At 57.0% G+C, this 13,536-nt stretch overlaps 3 protein-coding genes across 3 annotated transcripts; 2 read left to right on the forward strand and 1 right to left on the reverse strand.

Annotated features, from left to right (window-relative positions):
- Positions 1-1,989: 1,989 nt before the first annotated feature.
- On the forward strand, positions 1,990-3,837 carry B0I36DRAFT_236895 (amino acid permease; the record flags this gene model as incomplete). Its single annotated transcript, XM_046149497.1, has 3 exons — positions 1,990-2,375; positions 2,448-2,738; positions 2,817-3,837. The coding sequence occupies 3 exons, from the start codon at positions 1,990-1,992 to the stop codon at positions 3,835-3,837; spliced, it is 1,698 nt and encodes a 565-aa protein (XP_046016812.1).
- Positions 3,838-7,757: 3,920 nt separating this feature from the next.
- B0I36DRAFT_237386 (Neurochondrin-domain-containing protein) lies at positions 7,758-9,878 on the reverse strand (the record flags this gene model as incomplete). The annotated part of the gene is made up of 3 exons (XM_046149532.1): positions 7,758-9,026; positions 9,097-9,415; positions 9,487-9,878. 3 exons carry the CDS (start codon positions 9,876-9,878, stop codon positions 7,758-7,760), a joined length of 1,980 nt encoding a protein of 659 aa, XP_046016813.1.
- A 464-nt stretch (positions 9,879-10,342) lies between these two features.
- B0I36DRAFT_69831 (chloride channel) lies at positions 10,343-13,505 on the forward strand. Its single transcript, XM_046163230.1, has 4 exons — positions 10,343-11,327; positions 11,384-11,536; positions 11,591-11,705; positions 11,759-13,505. The coding sequence occupies exons 1-4, from the start codon at positions 10,512-10,514 to the stop codon at positions 13,480-13,482; spliced, it is 2,808 nt and encodes a 935-aa protein (XP_046016814.1). The 5' UTR covers positions 10,343-10,511; the 3' UTR covers positions 13,483-13,505.
- Positions 13,506-13,536: the final 31 nt, after the last annotated feature.

Below are 13,536 nucleotides of genomic sequence, written 5' to 3' on the forward strand. Positions count from 1 at the left end.
AACAGTCAGATCGGCTTGAGACTCTGTCTCGAACTCTGAGTCTACCGGCCGGAAGAGCTTGTTTGGTTCGGCAGGGGTGGCTGTGGTGACTGCTAGCGGCCCGAGAGTGCAGGAGCATGCATCCGAGCAATCTATTGTGAGCCGCTATACGCTGCTGGGTTGAGGACTGCCATGGAGTCAGATTCGGCCGAGCCTGCCTGCATCGCTCCGTGCTGTTGAGCGTACAAATAACGCTCGAACCGCCAACAGCCTGCCCGTGCCAGGCCCTGTCGCCAGCAGGTCAGGGTCCATCCAACGTTGCTGGAGAACCTGGCTGGGGAGAAAGTGGAGCTTGGAGCCTCCCCAGGAATTGGATCTGATCAGCAGCGAGCTGTTAGGTAAGAGTAAGCTAATAGCGCTGGCAATGCCATGCCAGTGTGGACATCACGATGCATCAAGCTCAACAACACCTGAGCGCGCGCAGAGATGACAGGATATGGAAGAGACCCCGCAAGGGCGTATAGCGGAACAAGTAGGCAGCGCGATGTTCCTCATCTTGCCGAGTCGTACTGCGTGCAGACAGACCACACGGCCCCGTATGGTGATGCAGGGATGGCCAACCAGTTCAGGGGCGGGCTGCTAGGCAATGATAAGTACGCTAAGTAGTGACAAGATACTCGGCACCATGGGCCCTGGTGCTGCTGTGTGCCCGGTGACGAAAATGGTCTTGTGGATGATCGTGCACTTTGGACAACCTTGGAAAGACTGACGGAGAGAACGCCTTGGCAGGCGGAGACCCCGTTGAGGCACAGATAAGGCCAGCAGACGTTAATGGCTTGACCCATGCGGCAGCGATGTGGATGGCGCACGCTGCCTTGCGCGGAGCGGCTGTCTGCCCTGCAAGCCATCCTCAGTCCGTGACCGAAGCCTTCTAGAAGCGAGACAAAAACCTTGTGCTTTGTGCGGGGGCCGCCACATGGCGGCGCCTCCATGAGCTAGGCGTGCAATCTCTCAATGGATTGTTTCGCGACAAGGCGGCACCGATTCGACGTGACGCGCTCACCTCTGCGGGCCAGAGCTGCCGAGATGCTCTCGTCTTCAAGAACCGCCCTGGGGTGCCGCACGGGTCGGCCAAGGTGACGGGACGCGCGATTCGAGTGCTGGCTGGGCAAGACGGATCGACGTGAGGAGCTGAATGTTGTGCAGGGCCAGTGGCGAGGTTGCACGGCGCGGCAGCGCTGCCGCCTCGAGTGAGTGGTGGGTTGTCAGACGGCGGGAGGAGAGTTGGAAGGAGCCGGAGCCTGGTTCACTCACTCACTGGGCTTGCTGAGGCACTCCACCGCGCGGCGCCGGCGCAGTGCAGGGGGTCCTGATAAGGATGGGCCAGATGGAGGCAGGCGCGACCTAGGAGGCTTGGCGCGGCCTGGGAGTGGCCGGGCGCGGCAGGTGTGCCAGTGCTTGGCAGCTCTTGTCCCCGTCAAGCCTGTCTTGACCAATCTTGAGTTGCCCACAGCCGTGGCCACTCGTCCTCCGAGGTATGTGCGCCCGCCTCTTGGCACACACTCCACCTCCCGCCCATCATCAATCACCCTCGCCTGCGATGCGAGGCACGCGAGCGCCCACCAGCCACCCCCCCGGCCAAGCCTGGCCCAGCACCCCCAGACTATGCGACCAGGGCCCCGCGAGTTCCCTCATGCGGCTGTTGCTGCCGCCCAGCGAGGGATCATCGTCCTGGCCATGCCCCTTCGAGAGCAATTTGGCCGAGGTGTGTCTTGGCCACGCCCGCCCTTCTCCTGCTATTAAAGCCCATCGTGGTCGCACTCTCCTCCTCCCCCGACCTGATGCCCGGCTCTCCCAGCCTCTTGTCGTTCTCGCTCCTCTGCCCTTCCCGTGTAGAGTGAACTGAGCTTGAGCCGTACCCTGCTCGCCTCCCGGTACCTCATCCAACCTAGGCATCTTGAGCACCAGCGCCTGTCTTGCGCCCATCCCTCCATCATGGACAACAGCGGCATGATCCACCGCACCGGGTCCTCGTCCCCCGACGCGGGTCATGGCTTCAACGAGAAGCATGGCGACTACGATGCTGAGACCACGTACGTCCGCGGCATCGAGACCTCGGCCGAGACTGCGCTCCACCGTGGTCTCAAGGCCCGCCACATCACCATGATTGCCATTGGTGGTGCTATCGGAACCGGTCTCATCATCGGTACCGGCAAGGCCCTCGCCCAGGCCGGTCCCGGTTCCATTCTCATCTCTTACTCCATCGTTGGTTTCATGGTCTTCCTCGTCATGGCTGCTCTCGGAGAGATGGCTGCTTGGCTCCCCATGTCTGCTGGTTTCACTGGTTACGCTTCCCGGTTCTGCGACCCTTCTCTCGGTTTCGCCCTTGGCTGGACGTGAGTACCACAGTTTTGAGCAAAATCCCATGCGGCGACGCGTTCCATATATACTGACTCTGGATGGCCTAGTTACTGGTGTAAATACATTATTGTCACGCCCAACCAGCTCACCGCCGCTGCTCTAGTCATCCAATTCTGGGTGCCGAGAAATGTGGTCAATCCTGGTGTCTTTATCACGATCTTCCTGATCTTGATCGTCACCATCAACTACTTCGGCATTCGCTTTTTTGGAGAATTCGAGTTCTGGCTCTCCAGTTTCAAGGTCATTGTCATTGTCGGCGTCATCCTGCTCTGCCTCTGCATTGCTACCGGTGCTGCTGATGGTGTTCCGAGAGGTTTCACCTACTGGAACGACCCTGGGTGAGTCACGAGGCCTCTCCTTGTTCTAAATTTGCGCGTGTGTGCGTTAGCTAACCACCTGTGGTCTTCCCCTTGCAGTGCATTCGTCGCGTACCCCCCCGGAGTCGGCAGCGGTGCTTCTGGCAGATTCGCCGGTCTCTGGTCGACCATGGTCACCGCGACCTTCGCCTACCTCGGTACTGAGCTCGTCGGTGTCACTGTCGGAGAGGCTCAGAACCCTCGCAAGACTGTTCCCCGCGCCATCAAGCTCACCTTCTACCGTATCGTCTTCTTCTACGTCATCAGCATCTTCCTGCTCGGCATGTGCGTCCCTTACAACTCGCCCAAGCTCGCCTTCGCCCTCAAGGCCACCACCGGTGCCAGCGCCTCGCCCTTTGTCGTCGCCTCGCAGCTTGCCAACATTGCCTACCTCGACCACATCCTGAACGCCTGCATTCTGGTTTTCGTTTTCTCGGCCGCCAACTCTGATCTGTACATTGCTAGCCGTACCCTCTATGGTCTTGCCTCTGACGGATCCGCCCCAGCCATCTTCCGCAAGACTGACAAGAAGGGTCTCCCCATCTACGCGCTCGGCGCATCCACTCTCTTTGCTCTGCTCGCCTACCTCAACGTGGCAGACGACTCAAAGGTGGTCTTTGGCTACTTTGTCAACCTCACCACCATCTTCGGTATTCTGTCCTGGATCTCCATCCTGGTCACCCACATCTGGTTCGTACGTGGTCGCCGTGCTCAGGGTCTGGCCGACTCGGACATGCCCTACACGGCCCCTCTGGGCATCTGGGGCTCCTACGGCGCTCTGTTCATGTGCGTCATTGTCGCCCTGACCAAGAACTACGACGTCTTCTTTGACTTCAGCCTCAAGACGAACCAAATCACTTTCGTCACTGCGTATATCGGCATTCCTGTCTACCTCATCCTCATTTTTGGCCACAAGCTCTGGACCAAGAGCAAGGGTGTCAAGCCCCATGAGATGGACTTCTATTCTGGCAAGGACATCATCGACCGTGAGGAGGCCGAGTTCCTTGCCCAGAAGGAGGCAAAGGCTGAGAAGAGCGCCGGAGGTTCCTTCTACAAGAAATGGATCTCGTGGCTGCTGTAAGGAGGGATTATTTCCAGGAATCGCGCAGCTCGGCATTACTGGGCTGCACAAAGCTGTCACTGAGTCTGCTTCATGTTTAAACGATGACGATGGAGAGAGCCAGCTTCGGCTGCTATGTTACCCGATATACCCGTAGAATATCTACTTTGAGAAGTTACAAGCGCATCAATACAGATCGTTTCTAGCCATGTTGGATGATTCATCCCCGGTTGCTGCCTGTGCAGTCGTGACTGCTACCGCTCAAAAAATACACAATGGGGTGCACTTGTTTGGCGCGCGACTCAAGATGGCCTGGATGTTGACAACAACTTGACGTAACGGGGTTCTTGGCCCGGTCTTGGCTTATCGGGGTCAGGGTGCGTGCCCACCCAAGGATAATTTGCTTGATCCAGGCTTGAGTCGTGCTTACCAGTGATACGTGCTCTGGGACATGCACTGCCTCGAAGCTTGGCCCATTCAAAGAAGTGCAGGGTTTTCTAACTGTCTTTCTTGTCATGCCGGGCGGGCTTGGATTTCTTCAGACTTGGCGCTCTAGAGGGAGGGACATATGCTCGCACTAGGTCGACTTTTTTACCTCTGCCGATCTGGGCTGGGCACACGCAACGTGGCTTGCTGATATTCATGTACTCTGGTATGTCGGGCCACACACTCACACACACGCCTTGTATGCCATGCGATTTAAGTTTTTTTTTATTTTCGGTTGGTTGCATCATCCTCGTCAACTTAATGCCCGTGCAATCGGGTCCTTGCCTTTGTGTCATTGCTGTTGTGGTTCTTGTCGGACAGGGATTTTGCTTTCCGGCCCCGACGACAGTCGGATCACACCACCACCACCACCACGGGAGTCGTTGGCAAGAAGATTGGGTTCGCGCTATTATAAAGGATTTACTTACATACATGTTGCCCCCCCCCTCCCCCGAGGCCTGCAACAGGTGCGTGTGGCGCTATTTTGTTTCCCCTTGGTGAGATCCTCTCTACGTGCTTTACGCAGTTAGACTAGTCCTGGTACTAAGAAGTGGGCGCGCCGCCGCGGTGCTGCAAGCCATGCCCATCTTTCCGAGTCTCGAATCTTTGCTTGGGGCAGCGGGGTGGGGCGGGGCCAGGGCGGGGCAGCAGGGGCAGGGTATGTCTCACTGATTCCTGACTTTATTCGAATGCGTAAGAGGGAAAAAAGGACTACCTACTCGAATCGGGGTTTGCGGGGGAGCAATAATGTTTAGATACGGAGTCCCGCCGATTTTCTGGGCCGGCGGTAAAAGGGGAGGGGTGTGGGTGTTATGGGGGTTCGAGCTTTTGCGATTTCGTCAGTGGGGGAAAGGGATTGAGCACGGACATTGTAAGTCAAGCATCGCATGTTTTTTTGTCTCTCTTGGTTTTGCTGTACCAACACGAAGGATAAGGGTGGGGATTCATGGCAGTATGTGTGGTGTGCGGCATGGGGCATAGAGGCCATGGTATGGGGGCAGAATGATGGCAACGAGAGGACAGCAAAGGAAAAAGACCGATACGGTGTGGCGTGATAGGCAACGGGCTCTGGGGTGCTTATTTCTTGGGTATTTCTTGGGTATTTCTTGGGCATTTCTTGGGCATTTCTTGGGTCGTTGGTCTGGGCCGTTCGATGGAAAAGCTGGCTTGTGATAGCAGTTCCTGCCGGGCGCTCTGGTTTTGTTCGGGTGTTGTTGCTCATGCCCTCAGTGACCAGGCTGATGCAATTACTCAGTCTCCATTGTTACCTGGTAGCGTATGCTATATATAAGTTTTGCGGCACTCAATGCTAATGCACTATGCACTGGCCCAGGATTCAATTTCGGAGAGTTGCCGAAACACAATGCTCTGGCGCCACTTTGCACGAGTCAAACGAGTCGCTGAGGACGACTGCAGCCAAACGTACAGGCTTTACTCCCCTTGTAGGTGCGGATTGGGTGCTGTAGCCCCAGGCTTACAGGACCATAACCGCCGCCACGGTGCTGCTCGTTGGTGGTGGTCACAGGTGTGTTGTTGCTGCTTGTTCGTGCAGGGTGTGGCTTGCTGGGCCTCTGGACCGACCCTTGGCAGCTTACGCCCGCCTGCCTTGTCAGGCAAGGCTTCGCATCACTTGACGACGCCTCGTCGTCGACGGTTGTATGTACCCCGACGGCAACGCCGGCCGGGCTGGTGTAGACACCTCGAGAGAGACAACTTGCATGTGGCTGGCCGGCCTGCTGCTCTTGCTTGTCACTGGCTGACGACAGCCGCATGCATGTTGACCAGGCACTTCTTCAGGCCTCGAGATAGGTAATTCTGATCCCACTCCAAAAAGAGGCGTGACCGGGGAGGGGGGTCTCCCCTGCCACTCGTGCCATTTACGGGACAGCTGCTGTCTTGTTGCAAACATCCCTGTTGTCGCTTTCCTTTGGTCTCCCCTTCAGGAAGATCGAGGAACGCTCCTGCACTGCACAGATCAAGAACCGCTCGCAATGGAGATGGGATGCCAATCTGGCTTCCCAAGACATGGCCAGACGCGTTTTTTGCACGTGTCTTCCCGAGAGGGTGCGCGGCAACCACCGGCTACAGAAGGCTAACACCCCAGGGACGGAGTGCGGGCCCCCTTTCGACGATTAGCCTAGCCTACCCGCTTTTCAAACCTAAGGTTTCCGCTGGTGCTAGCATTTACCCATACATGCCCAGTAGCTCCGTCCCTGAACCGGCCCTTTTCCTGTTTAGCTCACCTTGTTTAACTTTTTTCTTGTTGTTCTGGTGTCAGTGGATATATTCGCCAGGGGCTTGTGGGGCAAGACAACTAATTACAGTACCTTCAACCCCGGGGCCGGCTGAGGCTCTGCTGCGTAGATCTTGAGTCGATGGTGCGTTGCATGTGGGCTGCCATGTTTTCCAGTATGCCGGGACTTCGGGTGTTGCCGAGGCTGGACCAATTCCCGCTAGACAAATGACTGGATCCATATGCTGATAGGAATGAGTAATGGAATTCGTTTGTCTTTGACAGTACGAAACCTGTGTGTGTCTGCCTCTGGTGGGCACTGGTTAGGCACCTAGCATCGCGGGTCAGGAACTTGTTCGTTCATTTCCCTCGATATGTGAAACTGTAATTGTAATACTGATGACTATCGACATGGCATGCTCTAGCTTGCGCCAACCCTCTCTGGAGGGAGCTTCTGAATGCTTCACTGTGCATTAGGCGGCCAAAAAGTGGCTGCCGCATCTCTTATATACATGCCCCGTCCGTCTCGATGATTTCGGTCAATGACCAGGCCCAGACCGACCATCTCGGTATAGCGGGCGATCGCGGGCTTTGGATATTTTGCAAGGGGCTGGCGCTTGTCTCGCTTCCCTGCTTGTGGTGGTTCATGAAGCTGCTTTCTTGCCTTGTCTTTCCCGTCTGCTTTACCGTAGACATTCTCCGCAGTGGTGGTGCGTCCTGCTCTGTCGTGAACCTCGGTAAAGGTCCACGGTGATTTTCATCCACGTGGTGCTGTGGTGAAGGAGACCAGAACACCCGCGCACGAGTTGCCTCAACCGCGCGACGACGCAGATCCTGCGATAAGTCCGCCGCTGGTGGATGGCCCACCACACATTGAAATCTGGCCGCCACGTATTGGGAAATCGGGGTCTTCGTCAACCTCGATGAAAGTGTCCCGCTGTTTGCGAGACGATTACCGTTATTGCAAGCAAGTTCACTGCGCTAAAACAGGCTTGGGTTGGAAGAAGAGCATAAGGCACATGGAAATTCCGAAGATCCTTGCAAGAAATACAATGCACTCGAATCAATATCATCATTGCGCCCCCAGAAGCCAATGTGGTAGCTTTGTAGCCTCGCTTCTCAATGACTAGACGGCACAATGTCTCCGAGCCTGTACACAATGTGGACACAATAATATTGTGGCGACCAGCCTTGTCTTCGACTATGGACCTTCAAAACTGGTCTACATGCTATCAAGCAATTTGATCGCCTCAGCCAGTTCGGATGCAGAATGGCTGGCTGGAGCTATGGCGCTCTTGAGTCGCTCGGCAATGCCACGCACAGCCCTGCCAGAGTGCACGTATCTCCGCCGCATGCCCTCACTTGCGCCCTGCAGCAGCTTGGCAGCCATCCAAACCACATCGACGAGGAAATCGACCAGCTCCTGCTCCCGGAGCTTGGCAGGGTCATCTGGTGCATCGAATGCTGCGACGCCGGTGACCACGTCCATCCACTGTTCTGGGGTGCTCCTTTCCGTGTCCATCACCAAGTCTAGTACAAACACGATCCGGGTGCCGCGGATGCAGTCGCCAGGCAGCATGGTGCTCGCGTCCGATGCGCTGGAGAGCACGCCCAGCAGATCTTTCGTCAGCGTTGACCATCCGTTTTCCGACGCGAACGCCTCAATCCCATTCGCTGTCCGCAGGATGCCTTCCAGTGCTGTCAGGATCGGCAGGCGATAGTCCAGGCCTTGGGGGTTGGACTGCGTGGGGCCAGAGGTGCTGCTTTGATACAATTCCAACAACATGTCCATCAGTCCTGCGCCCTGCTCGCGCAGTGCGTCTCCATCGTCGTCGCGGAGCCACATGGCAATAGCTCGGATGGCCGACAGCGTCAACGGATCTGTAGTGGCGTTGTCGCCCTTCGAGTCCCATGCCAGGGTCATGTGTGAGCCCGAGGAGGTGTGCGCTTGTCCGGCACGGGCTTCACGATGCAGACCGTGTGCTCCCGCAACAGACGCATCCCAGCGATCTCTCAGGAACTCCATGGTGACCGAGATCGTCTCGGCAATGGACTTGCTGAGCTTGAGCATCAAGTCTGGCTCGAGGTTAAGTGCGTCGCTTGTTGAAGCTGCTGTACCGTCTTCTGGGCTATCCAACTTCTCCATCCAAGCGATCAGATGGCCGATGAAAGCAGTAAGGATGTCCAGGGCCGATGTCAACCTTCTTGAGACTTGAGCGTACTCTGGGTCGTTCAATTTATCCAACAATGAAGGCAAAGTTGCTCGGATGTCGACCAATACGAGGCTGATGAACAAGAACGAGAAGGGCTTGCCCGTGTCGGACGGCTCACCTCTGAACAAGAGATTCGGCATCGTCTCCGGGTACAGGAGTAATAGTGTGCCAGCACAATTCGTGTATGCTGAACGGCTTTGGGCAGACGGACGGTTCGTACTCAACTTGCGAATCAGCTTGACAACCGACTCGAGCCACGGAGGGTTTCGAGGTATGAGCTTGATGCCGAAGGAATCGTTAGCATGCGCGCTTGCAGCGAGCGACCAAGGGCGTAGGCTCAGGACTTACATCCAAGTCCAGGCTCGAAAGGAATGTAAGGAATTCGAGGAGGCTGGTGCCGTCAGTCCCGCGGAAAGCAGAGACAAGAGCCTGAATGCCCTGCTCGATATTAAGTCGAATCCGTGCTCGGTCGTGCAAGTCCTGCACTAAGGAAGGGCCTAGCTGCCACGACCACTGCAGAATAGGCAATACATGTTGATACTCAGGAGCGATCTCCAGTAAGGGAGAAATCTCGTCCAAGCCTAGCTGGGCGAAGATCGCGGCGCCCTCTGGGCTCGACACAAGGCTCAGCAAGGTCTCCAGGATAACCCCCGTCGTCTCCTTGGAGCTTGAGAGCAGAGACAAAAGTCAGCCAATAGCTTTTTAGTGAGTTTTTTTTGACGTGGCCACGGTACTCACCTGTATAATACTGCTGCAGTCAAGGCAGGTATCTTTTTGAGCAACCTCTCTTCTTTCCTCGCAGTCTCGGGCAGGAGAACAGTGAAAGTATGCAAGACGGCCACGGCCAAGTCAAGCATGTCCCTCGACTGAGACCCATCTTGGCCTGGCTGGGAGCCCGACTTCAAGAGGCGGCCAAGGAATTTGGGCGAGATGCAATCCCACAGCCCTTGGACGATGCCGTCATCTTTTTGCAGGTCGGGTGAGTGGTCCAGCACTGACTTGAGGAGCGCAAGGCCGACGAACCTTGACGTGTCGTCCTTTGACCGCAGCAGATTCTGAATCTGGGCTATCGAGGGCACAGCCTCGCCTCCTTGCTCTGTTCCCGGCGCGGCACTGGTAGCCGGCTCCATTGCCATTGGCGTGTCCTCGGCCATCTTGTCGTTGCACGAATCTGGCGATATTCGGCTGCTGCGCCCGGTAGCTGGTGGTGAGGGGCACACTTGCAGAGATGTGGAAGTTTGGAGATGTGTCGGCCCACTGAGCAGGTGAGACGCACTGGCAGGGCTCTGGAAACCTTTCTACTGGCAACTCATGACCGGGAGAACACCAATCCGTGAGCCATTTATACCTACAGCCAGAGCACGGAAATCTCATCAGCCATCGTCATTTTGATATCATACATGCAACTATTTAAAAATACCTACGGAGGTCAAAGTTGGCCAAGTCGAGCGTTGCGTCTGGGCTCACCTGCAGGGACCGACCCGAGAGCGTCACAGTGCCCCACTCAGAGCTGGCCCCTGGCAGGCGCGGATGGTTCCGCCCCCAGCTCTGGAGCTGCCATGCCTCCCACCTCGTTCAGTCACTCACATTTCAGAAGAGCAAGCCCGCAAGCTCCAGAACATCGCATCCGTCCAAAGGCAAAGGCGAGGATAGCCCGCAGACAGCCGCCTACAACCCGCGCCAAAGCCCCCAGCGAACGAGCCCTTTGGTTACGAGCAGGACCGATGCGGCACGGCGCTTTGGCGCATCAGGCCTCCTGAACCATGGCCGCTCAGAGCCGCGACTACTTCAACCGACAAGGCGCCGGCGCATCGTCATCTTCATCCTCCTCGTCGCGACCAGCAGATTCTTCTCTGCCAGACCCTGACGACCTCGCCGATCTGCTTGCCGATAACGACGCCAACGACGCCGTCTGGAGGGACGACCCCCTCGATGAAGAGCCCCCGGAAGCGCTGAGCTTCAAGCGGAAGCAGAAACAATCAGCCTTTTCAACGGCAACAAGGTTCCTCTCAAACCTGTCCTCCGATCGACAGGGCTCGCCGTCGAATCGAGGCGGTACTGGCAGCCCAGCGAGGTTCGCGCCGAGCTCTGGCGCAAGCGGTGCGGACACTCCGACAATTCTAGACCCAAAGGATGCTGGGCCTCTAGACTGGTACGTTGAGGGCCCAGGTCGCAGGGTCGGCTATGAAGATCTCACAGCCATCGACTGGATCTTCGAGTACACAAAGGAGCGACAGCGATTACGGGTCCTGTACTCGAGCGCGACAGGCATAATCGGATACTTTCAGCAGTTGCTCGACTCGAGCCAAATCTGGGTCATCCTGGTGCTCACAGGTATTGCTGTCGGTGCAATAGCTGCTGGTATAGACATTGTATCGGACTGGCTGGGAGACCTGAAGGGCGGTTACTGCTCGGCTTCAACTGATGGCGGGGCGTTCTACCTGAACAGGGCGTTCTGCTGCTGGGGATATGACCAGGGAGACAAATGTGTGGGATGGCGGCCATGGGCGGCGGCCCTAGGAGTCAGCAATGGAGCAGGGAAGTGGTTCATCGAGTATATCTTCTTTCTGTGCTTGTCGGTATGTTCAGCGCCCTGTTGCACGATTGTATCGCTTCCCGCTAACCTTTATGAAAGGTATCGTTCGCTGCCTGCGCTGCATTCTTGGTCAAGGAGTATGCCATGTACGCGAAGCACAGTGGAATCCCAGAGCTCAAGACTGTTCTGGGTGGCTTCATCATGCGCCGCTTCTTAGGGGGATGGACGCTTGTCACAAAGTCATTGGGTCTTGTAAGTTCTTTGTCGTCCCGACCTGAGAACGCAACACAAACTGATTGACCATAGTGCCTAGCAGTTGCATCCGGAATGTGGCTCGGCAAAGAAGGCCCTCTTGTCCACGTTGCATGCTGCTGCGCAAATGTGTTTATCAAACTGTTCCCCACCATCAATAACAACGAAGGTAGGTTTTCCCTATACTGAGCTCACTGGAATCCAACATCTGACATTCAGCAGCCCGCAAACGAGAGGTCTTGTCTGCAGCAGCCGCGTCGGGCATCTCAGTAGCATTTGGTGCTCCAATTGGCGGTGTGCTCTTTAGTCTGGAGCAGCTGTCCTACTACTTCCCGGACAAGACGATGTGGCAAAGTTTCGTGTGTGCCATGACCGCCGCTGTCGTGCTTCAAGCTATTGATCCATTCCGATCAGGCAAGCTCGTGCTGTATCAAGTCGAGTACAAGAACAGCTGGCATGCCTTTGAGCTTGTTCCATTTGCGATCCTGGGCATACTTGGGGGCATCTACGGCGGGCTGTTCATCAAGGCCAACATGTTCATTGCCAAGTGGAAGAAGGCTACACCTTTCATGCCGGGACCAATCGTCCAGGTTGTGCTCGTTGCCTTCCTGACGGCGCTCGTCAACTACCCGAATTTCTACATGCGGGCACAAACATCGGAGCTCGTGCCCTCACTGTTTGCCGATTGCGCTCTGGTACTCGACGACCAGTTTGGACTATGCAAGACTGGTGCAGCGACAGCAAGCACCATCGTCCTCCTGTTCTTCGCCGCCGGCATGGGCTTCTTCCTGGCCTCCATCACCTTCGGTCTCCAGCTCCCAGCAGGCATCATCCTCCCATCCATGGGAATCGGCGCTCTGACTGGACGTGCTGTTGGCATCATTGTCGAGATATGGCAGCAAAGTCACCCAGGCTTCTTCCCCTTTAGTACCTGCACTCCTGGGGTGACCTGCGTCACGCCTGGAGTCTACGCCATTATCGGGGCCGCTGCCACGCTGGCAGGTGTGACACGCATGACCGTGTCAATCGTCGTCATCACCTTTGAGCTTACAGGCGCCCTTACCTATGTCCTTCCGATCATGATCGCTGTCATGATTAGCAAATGGGTCGGAGACGCCTTCTCGCGGCGCGGCATCTACGAGTCGTGGATCCACTTCAACGCCTACCCTTTCCTCGACAGCAGCGATGAGGCCGGCGGCGCGCAGCACATCCCGGACGTGCCCGTGGGCCAGATCATGACGCGGATCGAGGACCTCATAGTCCTCACCGCGACCGGCCACACCATCGCCAGCCTCCGCGGCGTCCTCGAGTCCTGCGACTACCGTGGCTTCCCCGTCATCAGCGACCCGCGCGAGGCCATCCTGCTGGGGTACATCTCGCGCGCCGAGCTCGCGTACAACCTCTCTAGCGCGTCCCAGGCCCCGCGCTCCCTCCCGCCCGACGCCGAGGTGTTCTTCAGTCACCAGGTCCTGGCCGATCCGCAGACGACGCTGGACCTGCGGCCCTGGATGGACCAGACGCCGCTCACCCTGCCGAGCCGCAGCTCGCTCCACCTGGCCGTGAGCTACTTCCAGAAGCTCGGCGTGCGGTACGTGCTCTTCAGCGACCGCGGCGTGCTTCAGGGCCTGCTCACCAAGAAGGACTGCTGGTACGTGCTCAACGGCGCCGAGGAGACGCGGCGCACTGAGAACTCGTCCTCCTCGGCGGCGGCAGGAGGAGGAGGGGGGGGAGGCGGCGGTGGCGGGACAGCTGGACACGGCGTCATGGGCCTGCACAGCGGGCATCGCGGACAGCATGGTATCGCGTTTGGCGCCGAGGGCTTGGGTCTTCTCGGGGTCGACGAGAACGACAACGAGGATGAGGATGAGGATGATGTCGACAATGACAATGGTAGGGACAGTGCTGGCGGTAACGGGCGACGAGGTGGTAGGGGAGTTTTGATATAGAGAAGGCGTTTATATATATATATGTATATACAGAAGCCCATATCACTAGTTACC

Source organism: Microdochium trichocladiopsis, assembly GCF_020744255.1.
Source record: "Microdochium trichocladiopsis strain MPI-CAGE-CH-0230 chromosome Unknown B0I36scaffold_2, whole genome shotgun sequence".
Classification (NCBI taxonomy): Eukaryota; Fungi; Ascomycota; class Sordariomycetes; order Xylariales; family Microdochiaceae; genus Microdochium; species Microdochium trichocladiopsis.

What these genes read in the sequence shown, in the direction of transcription:
- B0I36DRAFT_69831 (XM_046163230.1), top strand. Translation starts at nt 10,512, where the DNA reads ATGGCCGCTCAGAGCCGCGACTACTTCAACCGACAAGGCGCCGGCGCA. An exon ending in TCTTCTTTCTGTGCTTGTCG is followed by an intron (nt 11,328 to 11,383) that starts GTATGTTCAGCG and finishes CCTTTATGAAAG; the next exon opens with GTATCGTTCGCTGCCTGCGC. An exon ending in TCACAAAGTCATTGGGTCTT is followed by an intron (nt 11,537 to 11,590) that starts GTAAGTTCTTTG and finishes GATTGACCATAG; the next exon opens with TGCCTAGCAGTTGCATCCGG.